At 41.7% G+C, this 20,624-nt stretch overlaps 1 protein-coding gene across 4 annotated transcripts in view; it reads right to left on the minus strand.

Annotated features, from left to right (window-relative positions):
- GRID1 (glutamate ionotropic receptor delta type subunit 1) overlaps positions 1-20,624 on the minus strand; it is a 1,791,150-nt gene that overhangs the window by 183,632 nt on the left and 1,586,894 nt on the right. For all 4 annotated transcript variants that reach the window (XM_068258558.1, XM_068258555.1, XM_068258556.1 and 1 more), the window contains one exon: positions 3,923-4,024. In XM_068258558.1, coding sequence (XP_068114659.1) covers positions 3,923-4,024 — 102 coding nt within the window. The remainder of the gene's footprint in view (positions 1-3,922; positions 4,025-20,624) is intronic.

Below are 20,624 nucleotides of genomic sequence, written 5' to 3' on the forward strand. Positions count from 1 at the left end.
GCGAACTTTTACGCGAACCGAACCTTCCGCGAAAGTTCGCGAACCCGGTTCGTGAACCTAAAATCGGAGGTTCGGCCTATCTCTAATGTGGAATATCAGACATGTTACATGGAATACTAAGTGGATTTTCAGTTCAGCAAGATGCAAGCTTAAATGCAACAAAATGAATTATCTTCTTAAAGTGAACCCAAATTAAAAATACAAGATTTCAGAAATAAAATCTATTTTCTAAATTGTAATAATAAATTGCAGGATTTTTTCAGCTGCATGATGACAAATATAAAATATTTTACATTTGTTGGAGGAACCCCTCCCTTTCTTTCATATTGCCGGGACAAAATCCGGCAAACTGGTGGACTAGGAAGTGTCCGACAAAGGAGGAATTGCTAATGGCTGCCACCTGTATAACCCTAGTTATGAAAAGAGAAGGGTGAAAAGCATGCACTGAAATGCTCATAGGCTTGAAGGAGAGTTTATTTATCTTTGTTTATGTCAGAGTGGGGCAACTAAATATTTTGAATTAAAAAAATGTTTGGTTTCGGTCCACTTTAATTGAGAATGAATCAGTAAGCTTGGAACCCAGCTTCCTAGAGACAATGCAGGTGGATACTGGCAGTTGCCAGGCAAACATAACCACCTGGTTTAAAGTTGGCGCTCTCCTTTCAATTTTACGTGGTGTATATATCATAGTCTAGGGCCAATTTAGGGGAAGCTAATTCATTCATGTTTTAGTGATGTGAGCGGAAACCAGAGTGCCCAGAGGAACCCCACACAGACACAGGGAGAACATACAAACACTGTGCAGGTAGTTCCCTGGCTGGGATTCATAGAGGGCATCCAGTGCTGCAAGGCGACTTTGCTAACCACTATGTCATTGTGCTGTCCATATATATGCATCTAATTGACTGGCGGCTAGAGTTAATCACTGATGGCTTACATCTGTAGGTAGATTCTACCTGGTACATCATTTGGAATTTGGAACTTCAAAGTAGCTCACAAGCTGAAAAATTGCCATAAAACTTGACAATAATATGTAATTACTTAGAAATATTGATATGACAACATCTATACGTGTCCCCACCTCCCTTGCATTGCTTCACTTAACTAGGGACCTCACCTACATTTTCATTCTATAGATTTCTAATATATTGTTGGAAGGACAAACATGTTGCTTTAATTTTGTGTACTAAAAGCCAGTGACCTTTTGTACTAAGATGGTTCACATCACCAGTATGCTGTTAGTGATAAAATTGCTGTCTGTCTCTATAAATATTTCTTTTTTTAATCACTACAAACAGCACATACTGTATTTCTTCTGAAAGCTCTTCAGAAAATGCATGGACCTCGAGAAAACTGACATCATCTACTTTATTTCCCATGTTTAAAGCACACCCGAGAAAAGAGGGATATGGAGGCTGCCATATTTATTTCCTTTTAAACAATACCAGTTGCCTGGCAGTCCTTCCAATCCCGTGTCTCTCTGTAGCCATAGACCCTGAACAAGCATGCAGCAGATCAGGTGACTCTGGTTTTACTGGATTAGTTATATGCTTGTTCCAGGGTTTTGACTCAGACACTACTTATCCCAGAAAAAAACAGGGCTGCCAGGCAACTGGCATTGATTAAAAGGAAATAAATATGTCTGCTTTCATATCCCTCTCACCTCGGGTTCCCTTTAACTTCCCACAAGGATAAGCAGGCAAAATTTGAGAAATCAATTTTGCAACATTTTTGCAGCAGAGAGATTTGAGAAACCTTCAATTTCACCTTGTGACTTTTTGCATTTTATATGGTAATGGATTACTTCTGCTTAATTTGAGAGATTCAAGGTGATGCTGCATATTCTGTGGGCATTCATGTAGAGTTTTCGCAAACAATCAATGATTATCCAGCTATATAATGAAGTGTAAAGTCACTTTTTTTTCCTCGTGCATTTAGTACTTGAGGAGTACAGCTCAGGGAAGGACAGAAAAGGAGAAATAAGACTTGGAACTTGCATAAAGGCAAAATCAGAAATAACACTGCTTTTACAGGAAAGGCAAGGCTGGACTTGTTGTATTTCTGTACTTGGTTTCTGCTGTGCATTTGAATCCAGCCTGAATTATAGCCAATGCTTTTAGTTTCCAATTTCTGTTTATTATTGTCATATCCTGTTTATTTATTGCATTTTAAGAGATGGTTAAGAGATGGTTTTATTTTGGTTAATTTCATGTGAAGTTCTAATTTTTGTCTTTAAATATTATTTCTCATTTGTATTTGTGCATTTTCAATAATTGAGCACAATTTCTTCATACGGTCATTTTTGTATGCATTTGTATGTAAACATTTTTACACCAAACATGTATATCTCTAGTACAAAAACAATTCCAGCATAGTTGAAAATAAATTCCTTAAAGGACCACTATTGCAAAAATTGTAACATTTAAAATACATGTAAACACAAATAAGAAGGATTTTTTTTCAGAGTAAAATGAGCCATACATTTAACCTAGGTTGCTGTCTGTCACAATCTGCATCTGCTGGTAACATCATGGACTAATTGGATGAACTTCCTCTGTCTCACCAGCAGATGTCCCAGCTCTCTTCAGGGATTATGCAGCCTGAACTGTCTCTGCCCACCACCAGCAGAGGTCTCTCCTTCAGGAACTATTCAGTTGCTGACTGCTAATGAGGGCAGGTGTGAGATCACCTGGACATTGTCATCTGACCTCCCAGCACACTATATAATCAGCTACAGCAGACCAGTTCATTGCTAGTTCATCAAACCTGTTACCTGTTTCTTTTACCTGTGATCTAGCCCTCCTTGCCTTGTTCCTGTACCCTGCATCCTTGTTGCCTTCTGTGGATGACCTTTGCTATTCATTGACAAATCCTTTGCCTAAGCAATTATATTACTGCATGACTGTCTGGTTTTGACCGTGCTTGTATGACTAGTCGTTGTCTGTCGATATCTGGTTATAGTTGCCTTGTGTGTATATATTGTAAATAGTTCATGTGTATACATTTGCCAGGATCCAGGGCTAAGTGTGCACACTATTATATATGCTTAAAGAATAAATGTTAGGCATAAAATACTAAATTCATTATCTACTGTAGGCTTTTAAATTAATAAAAAGGATGCTAACCAGGCAATTCAAAAGTTTGAAACCAATCTTACCCTTATCCACATGAGCTTTTCTCTCCCTATGCCCTCAGGCTCTAGCAGTGTACGCAGACGCAAAAAAGAAGTGACATGTATGCTGGATCAGCCTGATTGGCTGAAGCCTCTGTCACTCACCTCTCTTCTCTCTCATTGGCCACCTGTTCTTCCCTTATCTGTGTGGCTGTCCAGCATCTTTGTATAAATACTTTCCTGGAAGTATCTTCATAAAGAATAAAGGCCATATGGAGAATCCCCATGAAGAGATGGAATAGTCCAAAAGTTGTCAGTTATGTCGGATTTATACTACCTACTTTAAGTGAGACTGCAACATAGGATATTTTTTTTTCTTAGGAGTAGGAGGTTAGCTACAATCTCATCAGTTTATTTTCACCTTGGATTTCCTTTATTATTTAAGGCCATTTAAAACTGTCAAAAACTGAAGGTAACCCTAATTAAACAGGCTAATATGCCCAGAAAGTATGTATTGCTTGCAAGGTCACTCCTGTACTTGTTTGATTATAGTGTTAAAAATACCCACAAAATTGCTAGTTCTTCATTATGTGAGCCGTGCATTTTTTAACTTCATTCTCTTTGTGAAGCTGCCTAAAGTTACGGTAATTCACTCTGTTCGCTCTATTTCAAGTTAAAAATAGTTTAACATTTTTTGAAATACAAACTAAAGACAGGTTTGCTTCAGAGCTGAAATGTGTACTGTCACAGATCTTGTTCAATAACAACAAAAAGGAACATTTTGTTGCTTTGTATTTGGCAGTAGCATACCAAGATAGTCACCACTTTCAACGTTAATCCTTGCAGGTCATTGTCAAGTCGCTTCTCTTGTAAGCTTCCATTAAGGCCTCTTAAGGAATCCCAGGTTGCCAGCTGAAACAATAGCAGAACACATTTTCAACAGGATTGCTATAGACATTGGAACAATAAAAAATTCCAGCCAAGCCTAGAAATATACTAAGAGAAGCATCTGAAACTAGTCATGTCAGTTATCCTCAAGCTGCTAAAGAAATTTAAATAGATGTAGACGCATTGTACCCAAAATAAATTGTATTATTTCTGTGTCATGTTCTGTAAACAAAAGAAATCAACTGTGGATTCCATTGTTAGAAAAAAAGGATATACTGGATGACTTTGACAGTGAAAAATGCAGATATGTGTCTAATAAGACTGACTCCAGAATGCATAATCTGCTCATTTCAATGAAAAGAACATGAAAAACAAAATATGAGCAAACTCCTGAACATAATAGCATATTTTGCTCCATTTTTCACAAAGGAAAGTAGAATACATTTTACGTAAATGGAGTTGCTTCTTAAATACCAAATCATTCTAAAAATAAAATGCACAATTTAACAGTGATTGTGGCATAAACAAGGCTAAAAACAAACACAAAGAGTGTTCTTAGACTGGCAGAAAGTTGCAATCACACTGTCCTATCCAGGACAGGTCTCACCTGGAATGTAGTTGTTGTCGGTAAGGATCAGCCTAAGTCAGCTTGTGTCCCTCTTAGATGGTAGCCGGAGACCGGGCTCTCCAGTCAGGGCACGAGACCTCAGTGAGGAGTCCAGGAAAGGGAAGCACGGTGTTGCTAGACGCAACCGTTGGTCTCCTTGGAGGGAATCCACAGCAGAGCGAAAGGTGTCAGCCCGTCTCAGTGCAGCTAGCGGCTGGCAGCTTTAAGAAGGGCTGAGAAGTCACGTGGTTGCTAGGCAGCGTTTACCATAACTATATCAAAGGATTACGGGGAACAAAAAGTGACTAAAAGTCGCTTTATTGGGCTAACAAACTGTTAGTCCAATAAATCGACTTGTAGTCACTTTCTGTTCCCCCGTAATCCTTTGATATAGTCATGGTAAGCGCTGCCTAGCAACCAAGTGACATCTTAGCCCTCCTTACAGCCGCCCGAGGCATTGAAATGGGCTAACACCTTTCCCTCTGCTGTGGATTCCCTCCAAGGAGACCTTCTTGCATCCTGGATTGGACTTCTTGCATCCTGGACTTAGGCTAATCCTTACCTACAGCCACTATGTTCCAGGTGAGACCTGTCCTGGATAGGACAGTGTGATTATATCTTTACGCCAGTCTCAGCGCACTCTTTTTGTTTGTTTTTAATCATGTTTATTGGACCATAGCACTGCATATGAGCAGGATTGCCAGATGGCACCAAAGGGGTAGACTCCAAAACCCCATTCTATCGCTACTGTGGCTAAAGGCTCATTCGCACCTACCAAAAATGTTTCCAACTATCTTCCAAACGTATCTGTTGGTTGTGTGTACGGCTGACAAACAACCAGATGACCAACTGATAACAGGTTGTTTGCTAGATCCAACCGGTGGATCAATCTGACGAACTATCAGGCAGGTTAGAATGGATGTACAAGTCTTTTGAACAACTTTATTGTTTTTGAATGCAGACATGTTGTAAAGTTTGTCATTTAGCTTGCAGGCATAGTATTTGAGTGAGTTGGTTGTTTCCTTGGTTGCTGTGTGTGTATGTATTTTTCATATAAACAACTTCTTGTGTGGTTGGTCATGTTGTGCGGTTGGTTGTGCATTAAGTTGGCCATGTGTATGAGCCTTTAAACAAGGCATACCTGACTTTAATCTATAGTATCATAGTTAATTGCACAAAGATTGCAGTAAAATACAATAATGGTTTGTATAGGAAGACCTGGACCTAAGTAGGTTTTGTAAACACCAAGATAAGGTACAGTTCAGCTATTTCAGCTATACTAGATCTATGGCAAGCAGATTCATAAATGACATACAAACATGCAATGTTCATTGCCAAATCTGATGTATAGTTAGATAGTTAGCAGTTGTATGTGTATTTGCATTTGCATCCTTCATGTGTAGCTGATTTGATTTCTGACATATATGTGACTACTTTTTTTCTACCTGAAACAGAGCTGTTCCTGCCCCCCACCCCCCTTTTCTCCTTTTTGTGGACATGGATCTGTAAGTTGCCCCTGAGTGTTCATACTCATTCCCTTTATGATGCTTGCAATGTTCTTTTATTTACATTCATTTAAAACGTTTTCACATGTCTTAAAAAAGCCACTGCCTTCAACAAGGTAAACCAGAGTCTGCTCTGCATGGTTAACCAGTGATTCTATATGAGTGTTTTGTTTATTAAAAGCAAGAGCCAAGCACAGCATCATATCATGTTTCACTTCCCAGAGACTTTAATGTTCTATTTCAACACTGATTTATTTTTAAATAAATATGATAATACATTTTCATTAATTAGCAATGTACAGTGTTTAATGCATAGCATAGCATATTTGACTGTATAGCTTCATTTATTGTTACTATGTTTTTCTAAAGTGAAAGTTGGGGTACATTTAATAAAGGCACACGGTAAAAAAAGCATGAGATAATCCCAGTAGAAGAATACTGGTAATTTTACAGATAATCTTCTTTTCCTGATACTGATAGTAGAATATCGATAATTATACTATTATTACATTATCCTTCTCTGCAACCTAATTCTCACATGAACCTTCCCCATCTACACCTAACACTAACTTTCATTCCACCCACTCTTAACACCAACGCCCCTTACCGACCCCTAACACCTGTAAGTGCCTAACACTAACCCTGTAGGCAAACTCTAGTCCCCAATTTACACCCTGGGCACGACTAATCAGCTGGTTACATAGCAGCCTATAGTGGCGCTCAAAATAACAGGAGTCTCACATCCTTTTTACCTGCCTCTGGAAAGCTGTCAACATTCCATTTCTAATTAGACTGACTGGACTATTAAAAAAAACCTACTGTGATATGAATAGCACAAAAAACATCTAACAATCGCAGCAAGGAAATCACTTTTTATTGAACAGCTCCAAAATAAAGACAAGTGCAAAAATGGTGGTACAAGAAAGACTAATCAGCTCCTATAATAAATGCATGTTATGTGCCTTAGCATTCTTTATCAACCCAAGAGTTTAATTCAAGTAGATTGTTAATGGAGTATTAAAAGATCCCTGTATGAGCTCATCGATAGCAATAAGGTTTACAAATGCAAACCTTATGGAGTGATGGAGTTTCCCGTGTCTGGAAATGTTACATGAGACAATATTATTTTCTTAACTTTATCTCTAATCTAATAGCTTAGTTAGTTCATATTAAATGTTGGCTACATCCAAAACTAGGATTTAAATCCATGCAGTTATTTTAAATGTAGGGAATTTTATTTCACACCATAATGCCTTACATTTTCGGGAGGTGGTCTAGAAAACTAGTACTGTGTTGAGCAGTCAACAGTTACTCCCATATGGCAGGTGGGCCAGACGATTCCCTCTTTGTAATAAAGTACTGTATAGTTAAAGTAATTCACTTTTGGCAGAAATTCAAGTTAATGATAAATATTTCTTCATAAAATGCCATCTCCTGCATTCTCATTGGATTATCAATCTCTGAATTAGTATTTTATTTTCAAGTGTTCAGCCTATGTATCAAAAACATTCTTTTGAAATTAACATTTAAAATCATATTAGCAGAGCTAGGGCTACTGTACACAGCTAAAGCTCCACAAGTTAGCTTCCCAAATCCCGATCTTAGCATTACTTGTTACAAAGAGGGAAGAATGAACCATGTGGACTAAATAAACACATTTTGTCTCACCCTGTCCAATGGTAAAACCTGGTCTACTAATGCATATGTGCTAAGATGCAAAAAATCTAACCATTTTGATATCTACCTTCTTAAAGCAAAGTGTATGTACACATTGAAATGGTTATTGCTTTGCATACCTTAGTATATATGTATTAAAGAGAACCTGATATAAGAGGCAGGAGCGTAACTAGAAATCACTGGGACCCCTGCAAAACTTTGAATGTCCCCTGCAAAACAGAAATTATATATACATATATATATAATTTCACCTATACTGTATGTGATGTATATATATATATATATATATATATATATATATATATATATATATATATATATATATATATATATATATATATATGTATATATATATATATATATATATATATATATATATATATATATATATATATATATATATATATATATACAGTGGTGTGAAAAACTATTTGCCCCTTCCTGATTTCTTATTCTTTTGCATGTTTGTCACACTTAAATGTTTCTGCTCATCAAAAACCGTTAACTATTAGTCAAAGATAACCTAATTGAACACAAAATACAGTTTTAAATGATGGTTTTTATTATTTAGTGAGAAAAAAAACTCCAAATCTACATGGCCCTGTGTGAAAAAGAGATTGCCCCCCCTTGTTAAAAAATAACTTGAAGGTAGTTTATTACACCTGAGTTAAAATTCTGTAGTCACCCCCAGGCCTGATTACTGCCACACCTGTTTCAATTAAGAAATCACTTAAGTAGGAGCTATCTGACACAGAGAAGTAGACCAAAAGCACCTCAAAAGCTAGACATCATGCCAAGATCCAAAAGAAATTCAGGAACAAATGAGAACATAAGTACTGTAATTGAAATCTATCAGTCTGGTAAAGGTTATAAAGCCATTTCTAAAGCTTTGGGACTCCAGCAAACCACAGTGAGAGCCATTATCCACAAATGGCAAACATATGGAACAGTGATGAACCTTCCCAGGAGTGGCCGGCTGACCAAAATTACCCCAAGAGCGCAGAGAAAACTCATCTGAGAGGCCACAAAAGACCCCAGGACAACATCTAAAGAACTGCAGGCCTCACTTGCCTCAATTAAGATCAGTGTTCACGACTCCACCATAAGAAAGAGACTGGGCAAAAACGGCCTGCATGGAAGATATCCAAGGCGCAAACCACTTTTAAGCAAAAAGAACATTAAGGCTCGTCTCAATTTTGCTAAAAAAACATCTCAACGATTGCCAAGACTTTTGGGAAAATACCTTGTGGACCGACGAGACAAAAGTTGAACTTTTTGGAAGGTGCGTGTCCCGTTACATCTGGCATAGAAGTAACACAGCATTTCAGCAGAAGAACATCATACCAACAGTAAAATATGGTGGTGGTAGTGTGATGGTCTTGGGTTGTTTTGCTGCTTCAGGACCTGGAAGGCATGCTGTGATAGATGGAACCATGAATTCTACTGTCTGCCAAAAAATCCTGAAGGAGAATGTCCGGCCATCTGTTTGTCAACTCAAGCTGAAGCGATCTTGGGTGCTGCAGCAGGACAATGACCCAAAACACACCAGCAAATTCACCTCTGAATGGCTGAAGAGAAACAAAATGAAGACTTTGGAGAGGCCTAGTCAAAGTCCTGACCTGAATCCTATTGAGATGTTGTGGCATGACCTTAAAAAGGCGGTTCATGCTAGAAAACCCCTTAAATAAAGCTGAATTACAACAATTCTGCAAAGATGAGAGGGCCAAAATTCCTCCAGAGTGCTGTAAAAGACTCGTTGCAAGTTATCGCAAATGCTTGATTGCAGTTATTGCTGCTAAGGGTGGCCCAACCAGTTATTAGGTTCAGGGGGCAATTTCTTTTTCACACAGGGCCATGTAGGTTTTGAGGGTTTTTTTCTCACTAAATAATAAAAAACATCATTTAAAACTGCATTTTGTGTTCAATTATGTTTTCTTTGACTAATAGTTAACGGTTTTTGATGAGCAGAAACATTTAAGTGTGACAAACATGCAAAAGAATAAGAAATCAGGAAGGGGGCAAATAGTTTTTCACACCACTGTATATATATATATATATATATATATATATATATATATATATATATATATATATATATATATATATATATATATACATCACATACAGTATAGGTGGCCAGGTATAGGTGCCTCCAGTATAAGTAGCCGGTAATAAGTTCCCCCAGTACTTATTATATATAGGTATAGGTATAAGTATAGGTGCCCCCAGTACAGGTAGCCAGTTTTAGGTAGTCAGGTATAAGTGGCAACAGTGTAGGTAGCCAGGTATAGGTGCCCCCTGTGTAGTTAGCCTTGTAAAGGTAGGTGCCTCCAAATGGTTTACAAGCTAAGGCATTTCATACTAGTTCCTTTCACCAATGTTGAGGTTCCTCCAAATTGAAAGGGTCCCTACTCTACTCACACATGTGAGCAAGCAAGCATGAAATGTTGCTTGCTATTCTGTGCTAAAAAAATAAAACCCACATAGATCTGACAGTACTGTGACAGTACTGTGAGCCCTTAGATAAATCATAATGAATTTATGTATAGGGGGGTTATAATGCAGCCTCTCCTTGGTAGAGCAGATCACACAGTGCCCCTGTTCGGTTAAAAAAAAAAGAGAAAACATTGGGAACACACTACTAATGGCAGCATTATCCCTGCTCACCAGGTTTGTTCCCTGCACAAATGAAGCCAATATCAGGCAGGCCTGCTGCATCTGCCCTGACTACGCAGAAGTCAGCACTTGTTGTTGTGTCCATCCTGTTTTGTGGAGGTACTAGGAAGTGGCTCTCCTGTGCTGGCACAATCACTTCAACATTGCCAGGGTGGAAATCCACTGCGTTAGCCAGTCACTCACAAGCCTGTGGGGTGGCAGGCCCTGATGCTGCTGCAGGTTGGACAGTAACGTGGTACAATGGGTGAGTGGCGGAAATGGACCACAAGTTTACGTGCCCTTTGCAGCACAGCATGAATCCCCATATAGGTCCAAAAGATCATCTGTACTACGAGGTGTAGTCACAAACTACCTGCCCTTCTTTGAGGCCTCTGGGGGTCAGCCATTTCTACACTTGCTCCTGGAGAGTGACCAGAATGTTTTTGGACATCTGTCTCCAGGGCCACAGGATGACCAATTGCAGCAGTGCTTGACAGTGGTGCTGCTTCGTTTTGCTGCTGATGCAGGCATGCTTGCAGGGTGTGTCCATGGTTTCGGAGGGACTGGGATCAGAGGAGACTGTGGCTGGCCTTCCCCTGACCCTGTGGGGTGGCAGCACCGGCTGTGCTGCTGCGGAGCCTGAGCCACCCCCCACTTCCACAATGGTGACCCAGTGGCAGGTGAAGAGCAGGCAGCAGCCCTGTCCAGAGCAGCTACTCCATGAGCCTATTGTGACACCTTGGGTAAGACTCCCTAACACTGCTACTGCCTACTAAGCATGCTCTAGTGGCTGCAACTCTGGTGCTTTGAGTCCACCAGCAGAAAAGTGTGATATAACTGTTCTGTGTCGTGTCTTGACCCTATCACCCACAGATTCATCAAACGCATGGGACAGATTCTCAACTATGAACTCATGCAGTGTTGGAATAGCAGTGCTGGATAAGTAATGGTGGCTGGAGATCTGCCACTCAGGAAATCCGTACTGTAGCAGCTCCTGCATATAGGTCCCCTCCTCCACAAGGGAGTATGGTAGGAGCTGGGAACACTAAGCATTGGCCAGAATCCCATTCAGCTTGTGGATGTGCCTCTCGGTGGGAGACAGAACCTTGGATACAGGAACGGTTTTGTGGATCAAGGTCTGTCACTTAACAACTGAATAAAGCTGTAGAGGGTTCTGAGGAGGATGCTTAGGAGGCTACTGAGGACTGGCTGGTGTCACCAGCCTCAATTTCGGAGGGAACAGTGGATAGTTGGCTGAGTTATCTTCTGGTTGCTGCTGCTGGACATGCAGGAGGATGGGATAGTTCAGCAGAAGGTGGCAAAGTGGTGCCTGCTGCTGCCTGCATCTCCCCCCCCCCCCCCCCAGTTGTGGTGACCTAAGTAAACTAACTCTCTAACTGAATCACAAAGCTAACAATTACGGGTGCAATTAGTCTGAAATTAGCACAAATCAATTGCAATTGCATAGCACTGCTCTCCCAAACACAACCTCTCCACACAGAACTGAGTAACAACAAGGGAGTTAGAAATGAGGAACAACAAGGCCCAATAGAAATGAGCTGAGCCTGGAACTCATCTCATTCCTATTGGTTGCTAGGGACATTCTGATTGGTCCAAAAATGAAAAGAAAAATACACTTCCGTAATGTTCTCTTAATTACAAAAGCACTAGTAGTTGTAATTCATAAACATGGGCATTTATGAACTATGTCCACGATGTCATATTGCACAAGTTTAGGGGTGTCGCAGCACCCTATGCAAAATAGTATAGGAGACAAAAATCCATTTTATACATACAACGGCGCCTCTTTCCCTTTATTTGAGCTCGTAATCATGTCTACTCGTAAATTATAAGTGATTACACTCAACATTAATAGCAATATGAATGTTAGATTATGATGTATGATAGGTAACAAAGCTTCATTTAAAGAGACTCTGTAACATCAAAAACATCCCCTGGGGGGTACTCACCTTGGGTGGGGGAAGCCTCGGGATCCTAATGAGGCTTCCCACGCCGTCCTCTGTCCCACGGGGGTCTCGCTGCAGCCCTCCGAACAGCTGGCGACAGACCCGACTGTCAATTCAATATTTACCTTTGCTGGCTCCAGCGGGGGCGCTGTGGCTGCTTTCGGCTCCGAAGTACACGGAAATACCCGATCTCAGTCGGGTCCGCTCTACTGCGCAGGCGCCGGAAACTTGCGCCTGCGCAGTAGAGCAGACCCAGCGGCGATCGGGTACTTCGGAGCCGGACGCCGTCAGAGCGCCTGCGCAGGAGCCGGGAAGGTAAATAATGACGCCATCTTGTACGGAGGGCCGCAGCGAGACCCCTGAGGGATGGAGGACGGTGTGGGAAGCCTCATTAGGATCCTGAGGCTTCCCCCACCCGAGGTGAGTACCCCCCAGGGGATGTTTTGACGGTACAGATTCTCTTTAACCTTCCTGGCGGTAACCCCGAACGTAGTTCAGGGTAAGCCGCGCAGGAGGTTTTCTCAGGCCCTGCTGGGCCGATCTGCGTAATTTTTTGCTGAACGCAGCTAGCACAGTGCTAGCTGCGTCAGCACACTGATCGCTGCCGCCCCACGACGATTCGCTGCTATCCGCGCTGCCGCAGAGCCCCCCCCCCCCCCGACCCCTGCGCTGCCTGGCCTATCAGCGCCAGGCAGCCCTAAGGGGTGGATCGGGTCTCCCTTAGACGTCACGACGTCCATGACGTCATCCCGCCCCGTCGCCATGGCGACGGGGGAAGCCCTCCAGGAAATCCCGTTCTTTGAACGGGATTTCCTGATCGCCTATCGCCGGAGGCAATCGGAGGGGCTGGGGGGATGCCGCTGAGCAGCGGCTATCATGTAGCGAGCCCTAGGCTCGCTACATGATTTAAAAAAAAAAAAAAGGAAAAAAACGGCAGCGCTGCCCCCTGGCGGTTTTTAATATACCGCCAGGGAGGTTAAGATAGAAACACCAGTGTCTTAATTTATGAATTTTTTTTCTGAAACAACTCAATTATAATTATGGACATAGCTACTGTAAACGGAAATCTGTATAGGTGCTATGGACTATCTAACTTGACACATAGCTTCTGCTACTGCTGTTTGTGCAGCTTTACTCAATATATATTGTTGATAATAATTAAAGGATGGAAGGCTGTCATTCAGCAGGAATATGCCACAAACATCAAGTAACCACATGCATAATTGGGATTCATATTGTAACAAGAGCTATAACACAATGTATTTCCCATCTAGGTTTTTTTCTTTTTTTTTTTTTTTAATACCCTTAAATATAATGATATAGCTGTCATGTCTTTATCAATTTAATGTCCTAGAAAAACCATTCCTAACTGCAAACTGAATACTTTATATATCGCCTCATTTCTTGAACAAAGAAAATCAGTACCAAGCAAAACAGTCCATCAAACAGGAAACAAAAATGTCAAGATAATTTCATAGCTTTCTGTATTTCAATTCAACCGTAAATTCACATAGCTCCTTTCATTGCAGTGATGGGAATTTCCTCCATTGATCACAAATAAAGGGGCCTAACAAGTGGAGAGAGAAGGGGAGACTGAAAACAATAAAATATTTTAACTTGAAAGCCCTCATCTAAATCCCATTGTTCCAGGTCATTTTATTCCTGCACAAATGTGCCAACACTTTGACTGCCAGTCATTTGGTAGCTATGATTTGATTTGACTTAACAGGTTATTATATGACTGCTGCTCTGTTTTGTACATCAAGTGCCAGAAAACTCATTTCCAGCCCTAGTAAGCAAAAATGCACTGGCAAACATTGATAAGGCAGCTGTAGATCTCACAGATTGGTAATACAGTGTATGGGACAGCATTGTGAGCACAATCAGAGACAGATATGAGTTTTATGGCTTCTGCATCTCTTCATATCACACATCTCAATGTCAAACTGACTGTTTGTAGAAGATATTTCATGAGCTGTTGGGTTTGGGAAAATATTTGCTAAAGCAATTGCTTGCACAGGGGCTTGATGTTTATGTTATTGAATCTCTAAAGCTAGGCTTTAGAAAACTCCTTAAGGGAAATTGCCTTTGGATTTTCCGGGTACAAAAAAGAAAAGACAGCTGATGAGAGTAAGTGTGAAATGAGTACATGCTTTTGGATATTTCCTAAGTACAACACATAAAGGTATAAGGCAAAAGACAGCAACAGCAAGAACTTGACAGCTTTCAGTTTAAAACACAAATCTTTAGAAATCATTCTGGCGACAGTTTAAAATAAAATGTACAAGAAAAAGTTTATAGTCTTTCTCCAATGTAACCAGCTCATAAATAAATGAAACATTCAGGAATCAACAAAGATCAAATGGATTTTAAGGACTGATTCAGACTGGAGTTCAGGTACATCCCATTTAGCTGATGCTAAACGCTTATCTGCAAATGAACAGAGAACCGCTTGCCATTCGTTTTTCTGCAAACACATCACATTTTATTCCTGCAGAGTGACATGGAAGTGCTGAATTTAAAGAGACAACATTGAAATGAGCTGATGGGATTCAGTGCAGCATTTGTGCAAAGACAATAAAGGCCATAGCTATCAGGTTAAAAAAATGTATTTTTATAAAAAAAAAAAAATCTATAAGATTTAAAAAAATACAAAAACGCAGCAGCATTCAGATGCCCCAAACAGAAAGCTCTGTTGGTGGCAAGAAAAGTAGGCAAGATTAATTTGTGTGCTAAGTTGTATGGCCATGCAGCAAACTGTTAAAGCTGCAGAGTGCTGAATTGTAAAAAAGGGCCCGGTCACCAGGGGGGTGTAAGCACGTGATCCTCAAGCAATTAAAGACACCCTGAAAATCAAACTGAAAAATGATGCAGCAATCGGGGTGTAGCATTAAGAAGGGGGCCCAGAGCAGTGTGGGGCCCCACACCGTTAATCTTCAGGCCCTCCGATACAGGGGTCCATCCTCCAAGTCTGGTGTTCTTGTGGCTACAATTGTAATGAATGAGAAGATTGTTACATGACCCTTACAAGATGGGCCCCCAGGCTATGAGTGTCACCAAGTGGCAAGGTTATGGGGTGTAAACATTGAGTGGACCCAACAAGGTTCTGCTGGGGGGCCCATGATTTTTAGTTGCATCCCTGGCAGCAATCTAGCTCCTTTTACCATAATGCAGTAAGTTCTGGACGGTCTGAGGTGCAACCTGGAGACATTAAATAGACTAAGGGATAATGTCCCAGAGGTGTTATATTGGTTTTTGGTCAGGCAAAGTGAGCGTGGGGACCAGTCATATTTTCATTTTCCAGGAACTGCTTGCATGCCCTTGCCACATGAGCCTAGGTGTTGCCGTGTACCAAGAAGAACCAAGGATCCACTTCAATTGTGCAGGAGCATGACAATGGATCCAAGGATTTAATCTTGATCTAATGGCAGTCAAGGTTTTGCTGTCAAGCCTAGAGAGGTCTGTGCATCCTTCCATAGATATGACTCCCCAGCCCATCATTATTCCATCACCAAACCAGTCATGCTGAATGATAAATCAACAAAACAATTTTCACCACACACTTTTACTCCCATCACATGTGCTGAGGTTGAACCTGCCATTATCTGTGGAAAGTGGATATTCTGTCATTCTATGGCAAATGTCAGTCAAACTCCACTTAGCTGGGGAGTAAGCATAGTACACACCAGAGGATATTGGACCCTCAGGCTACACTTCCGAAGTCAGTTTCTGATTGTTTGGTCATAGACCGTAACACCAATGGCCTGCTGGAGATCATTTAGGGCTCTAGCAATGCTTGTCCTGTGGCTCTTTGCACAAAGGAGCAGGAACAAATGCTGCCGATGGGTCAAGGAACTTCTGCAATCCTGTCCAGATCTCCTTGAGTAACTGGCTTCTTAAATCTCCTTCATGCCCTTTAGTAGAGATGGCTCGAACATCCGATTTTGGGTTCGCAAAACTCAAACGAGAACTTCCGCAAAAGTTCCCAATCGCGTGAACCAATAGACTTCAATGGGCAGGCTAACTTTAAAAACTACAAACACTGTTTCTGGCCACAAAAGTGATGGAAAAGATGTTTCAAAGGGTCTAACACATGGCAGAGTGGGATACAAACCAAAGGTTCCTGGGAAAATTACTGCTTCACACTGACGGACCAAACTCACTGTGTAACGCACCGCAAACAGCTGTTTGTGTAGTGATGGCCGTGCTGGACTGGAGTGCATGATGGCGAGAGTGCAGGCGATGGTGGTTGGCACTGTACATGCACCAGAAAAATTATTCTTTTTATTAGGCCTTAACAACTCAGGAATCCACCTGGCGTCCTGGACACTGTTGGTGGTGGCGTAGAAGGCAGTCAAGCGGACTGCAGGCAGAGATGCTATGTGGGGACCGACTTAGTCTTCGGGCAGGCATTCACACGATGTGTTGGCAGAGATGCTGTGTGTGGGGACTGACTTAATCTTCGGGCAGGCAGTAGCTCTCCGGGATCCATGCCTCATTCATTTTGATTAAAGTTAGATACTGAACACTTTCTTGACCTAGGTGACTTCTCTTCTCACTGACAATGCCACCAGCTGCGCTGAAGGTCCTTTCTGACAGAAAGCATGAGGCAGGGCAAGCCAGAAGCTGGATGGCAAATTGTGACAGCTCTGGCCACAGGTCAAGCCTGCGCACCCAGTAGTCCAGGGGTTCATCGCTGCTCAGAGTCACTGTCTATATCCGCACTTAAGGCCAGGTAGTCGGCTACCTGCCAGTCGAGGCGTTGGTGGAGGGAGGATCTGGAAGGGCTAACGTGAGGTGTTGGAGTTAAGAATGTCCACATGTCTGACATCACCATGAGATCGTTAGAGCGTCCTGTCCTTGCCTGCATGGACATGGGAGGAGGAGGAAGATTACTGGCAGTGGCATGTTTATTCTATTGTGCTGTGCTGTGACATCACCCTTAAACGCACTGTAAAGCATACTAGCCAGCTTGTTGTGCAAGTGCTGCATCCTTTCTGACTTCTGGTGATTTGGTAACATCTCTGCCACTTTGTACTTATACTGAGGGTCTAGCAGCGTTGCCACCCAGTACAGGTCATTCCCCTTGAGTTTTTTTTATATGGGGGTCCCTCAAAAGGCTGGAGAGCATGAAAGACCCCATCTGCACAAAGTCGAATGCCGACCTACTATCCATCTCCTCTTGCCAAATCCAAATCCAAAAAGCTTTATTGGCAGGACCAAATACATTTAGCATTGCCAAAGCAAAACAAAACATTAACCTATTTTGGTTCCTGGACGTAGTTTCTACGTCCAGGAACCATGCGCGCTAACGCGCGCCCCCGCGGCCGATCGTGCGCGTGCACGCGCACTCCCGGCCGCGGATTCGGGAGCCAAGGAATCAATGTATCGGGCTATGGAGCCCGATCACTGATTCCTCTCCCCCGCTGAAAAAGCGACAGCTTCTCTCGGAAGCTGAGCTTTTTCTGGCCATCTCCTTCCCGATACGTCACTCTAAGCGCGTGCTACGCTTAGAGTGACGTCATGTAAACAAACTCATGGCCGCCATCTTGTGGCCAAAAAGTAATACTACACCTGAAAAACAAAAACAAAAAGAATTAACACACATTTACATTATAAATCTATTGTTTACCTCCCACCCTGCCAAAAGTACCCAAATAAAATGTTTAGTATAAAAAAAAAAAAAAAAAAAACATTACAATAAAAAAAAAAAAAACATGTAAATATTTACCTAAGGGTCTAAACTTTTTAAATATCAATGTAAAGATGAAATATTTCTATATGTTTTTATTTTAAACTTGTAAATAGTGATAGATGCAAAATGGAAAAAAATGCACCTTTATTTCCAAATAAAATATTGTCGCTATACATTGTGATAGGGACATAATTTTAACGGTGTAATAACCGGGACATATGGACAAATACAATATGTGAGTTTTAATTATGGAGGCATGTATTATATTAAAACTATAATGGCTGAAAACTGAGAAATAATGAATTTTTCCATTTTTTTCTTATTCTTCCTGTTAAAATGCATTTACAGTAAAGTGGCGCTTAGCAAAATGTACCCCCCAAAGAAAGCCTAATTGGTGGCGGAAAAAACAAGATATAGATCAGTGCATTGTGATAAGTAGTGATAAAGGTATAGGCTAATGAATGGGAGGTGAACATTTCTCACGTGAAAACGACGGAACCTGAATGGGTTAACATGGGGGGGGGGGGGGTTGGGGAATAAGGGAAGGATATAGGTAAACAGTCCATAGGAGTGTGGAGGATGTAATGGATGGTATGGGGGGATGAGATATATAGTCCATAGGGGAGAGGGGTTTAGGTGTACAGTCCATAGGAGAGGGGAGTATGGGGTTATACAGTCCATGTGGTATCATGTTCCTCTCAGTTGGTGGCAGGCAGTGATATATCGGGCTGCTATTTGCACAGTTTTATCCACTTCCCCCAGTAGGATATAGAGTTTCCTCTTCTCCTCTGCTCTTCCTCAGTGATGTCAGGTAAGTTCTCCTCCTCCTCGCAGTCACGAACAATACCACGGGAAAGGTGAGCAGCACAAGCCCCCTGCAACACCTGCTGCGGTTGTTCTTCCGCCTCCTGCTCAAAAAAACACTTTACTCATCTGACTCTTCTTCCCCAGATGACTCCTCCTCCTCCACCCCCTCCTCTGTGCTGCTGCAGGTATTGATGAAAAATCTGGTTCTGGTCGTGATGTTTCCAACAACTCTTCCTCCTCTTCCTGTTCATGCTCCTCTACAGCTTCATCCACCACTCAATGCATAGCACGCTCCAAATAAAAAATCGTATGGGATCAAGTCACTGATGGCGCCTTCACTGTGACTCACCAGGTTTGTCACCTCCTCAAGCGGATGCATGAGCCTGCAGGCATTATGCATGAGTGTCCTGTACTTCGGCCAGAAAATGCCCAGCTCCCCAGACATGACCTTTGAGTGTAGCTGTACAGATAGTCGTTGACGGCTCTCTCCTGTTGTAGCAGGTGGTCAAACATGAGGAGCGTTGAATTCCAGCGGGCTATCGCAAATCAAGCGCCTCACCGGCAAGTTGTTTCTCTGCTAAATATCGGCCAAGCACACCATGGCCATGTAGAAACACCTGAAATGCCCACACACCTTCTTGGACTGCTTCAGGACCTCCTGTAAGCCTGGATACTTACACACAAAATTTGGATTATAAGATTCAGCACATGTGCCATGCAGGGTACATGTGTCAATTTTCCCAAACTCAAAGCCGAAATGAGATTGCTGCCATCACATACCACGTTGCCGATCTCCAGTTGGTGCGGGGTCAGCCACTGATTCACTTGTTTGTTCAGAGCAGCCAGGAGAGCTGCTCCAGTGTGACTCTTGGCTTTGAGGCAAGACATGTCCAAGATGGTGTGACACAGTCGTACCTGGCATGCAGCATAGGCTCTGGGGAGATTGGGGTTTGTAGTTGGAGAGGATATTGCAGCACCAGTAGAGTAGCACTGCCACTCAGCCGAGGAGGAGAAGGATGACAGTGAAGAGGATGTAGCAGGAGAAGTAGGAGGAGAAGGAGAGGAGGTGGCAGCAGGCCTGCTTGCAAGCAGTGGAGGTGTCACTAGAGATGAGCGTAATGACCTAATTACGATTTCGCGAAATTTCGCGTAATTAGTGTAATTACGATTATGGCCGTAAGTACATAATCGTAATGAAGAAGGATTTCGCGAAATTTCGCGTAAGCGTAATTTTCGCGTAATTTTCGCATTACAATGGTTATTTGTTCATGCCGTAATTTCGCATTAAACGCTACCGTAATTTCGCGTTAAACCGTAACGCTCCGTATAATATAAAAAAGCCGCCGACTTTAAGGGTTAATAGCAAAGCCCCCTTAAATGCTAAGAGCCTCAAATTTGGAGAATATATTAAGGAGATCAGGAGGAATAAGAGGAAAATTTTTTTTTTCAAAAAGACCTTATAGTTTTTGAGAAAATCGATGTTAAAGTTTCAAAGTAAAAATGTATACATTTAAAAACCCGCCGACTTTAACGGTTAATAGCAAAGCCTGCTTAAAGTTTAGGAACACCGAATTCCTAGGGTATATTAAGGGAATCAGTGGGAATAAGAGGAAAAAATTTTTTTCAAAAAGACCTTATAGTTTTTGAGAAAATCGATTTTTAAGCTTCAAGGGCAAAAATGTCTTTTAAATGCGGAAAATGTCAGTTTTTT

The sequence above is a fragment of the Hyperolius riggenbachi genome, chromosome 10, assembly GCF_040937935.1.
Source record: "Hyperolius riggenbachi isolate aHypRig1 chromosome 10, aHypRig1.pri, whole genome shotgun sequence".
NCBI classification, from domain to species: Eukaryota; Metazoa; Chordata; class Amphibia; order Anura; family Hyperoliidae; genus Hyperolius; species Hyperolius riggenbachi.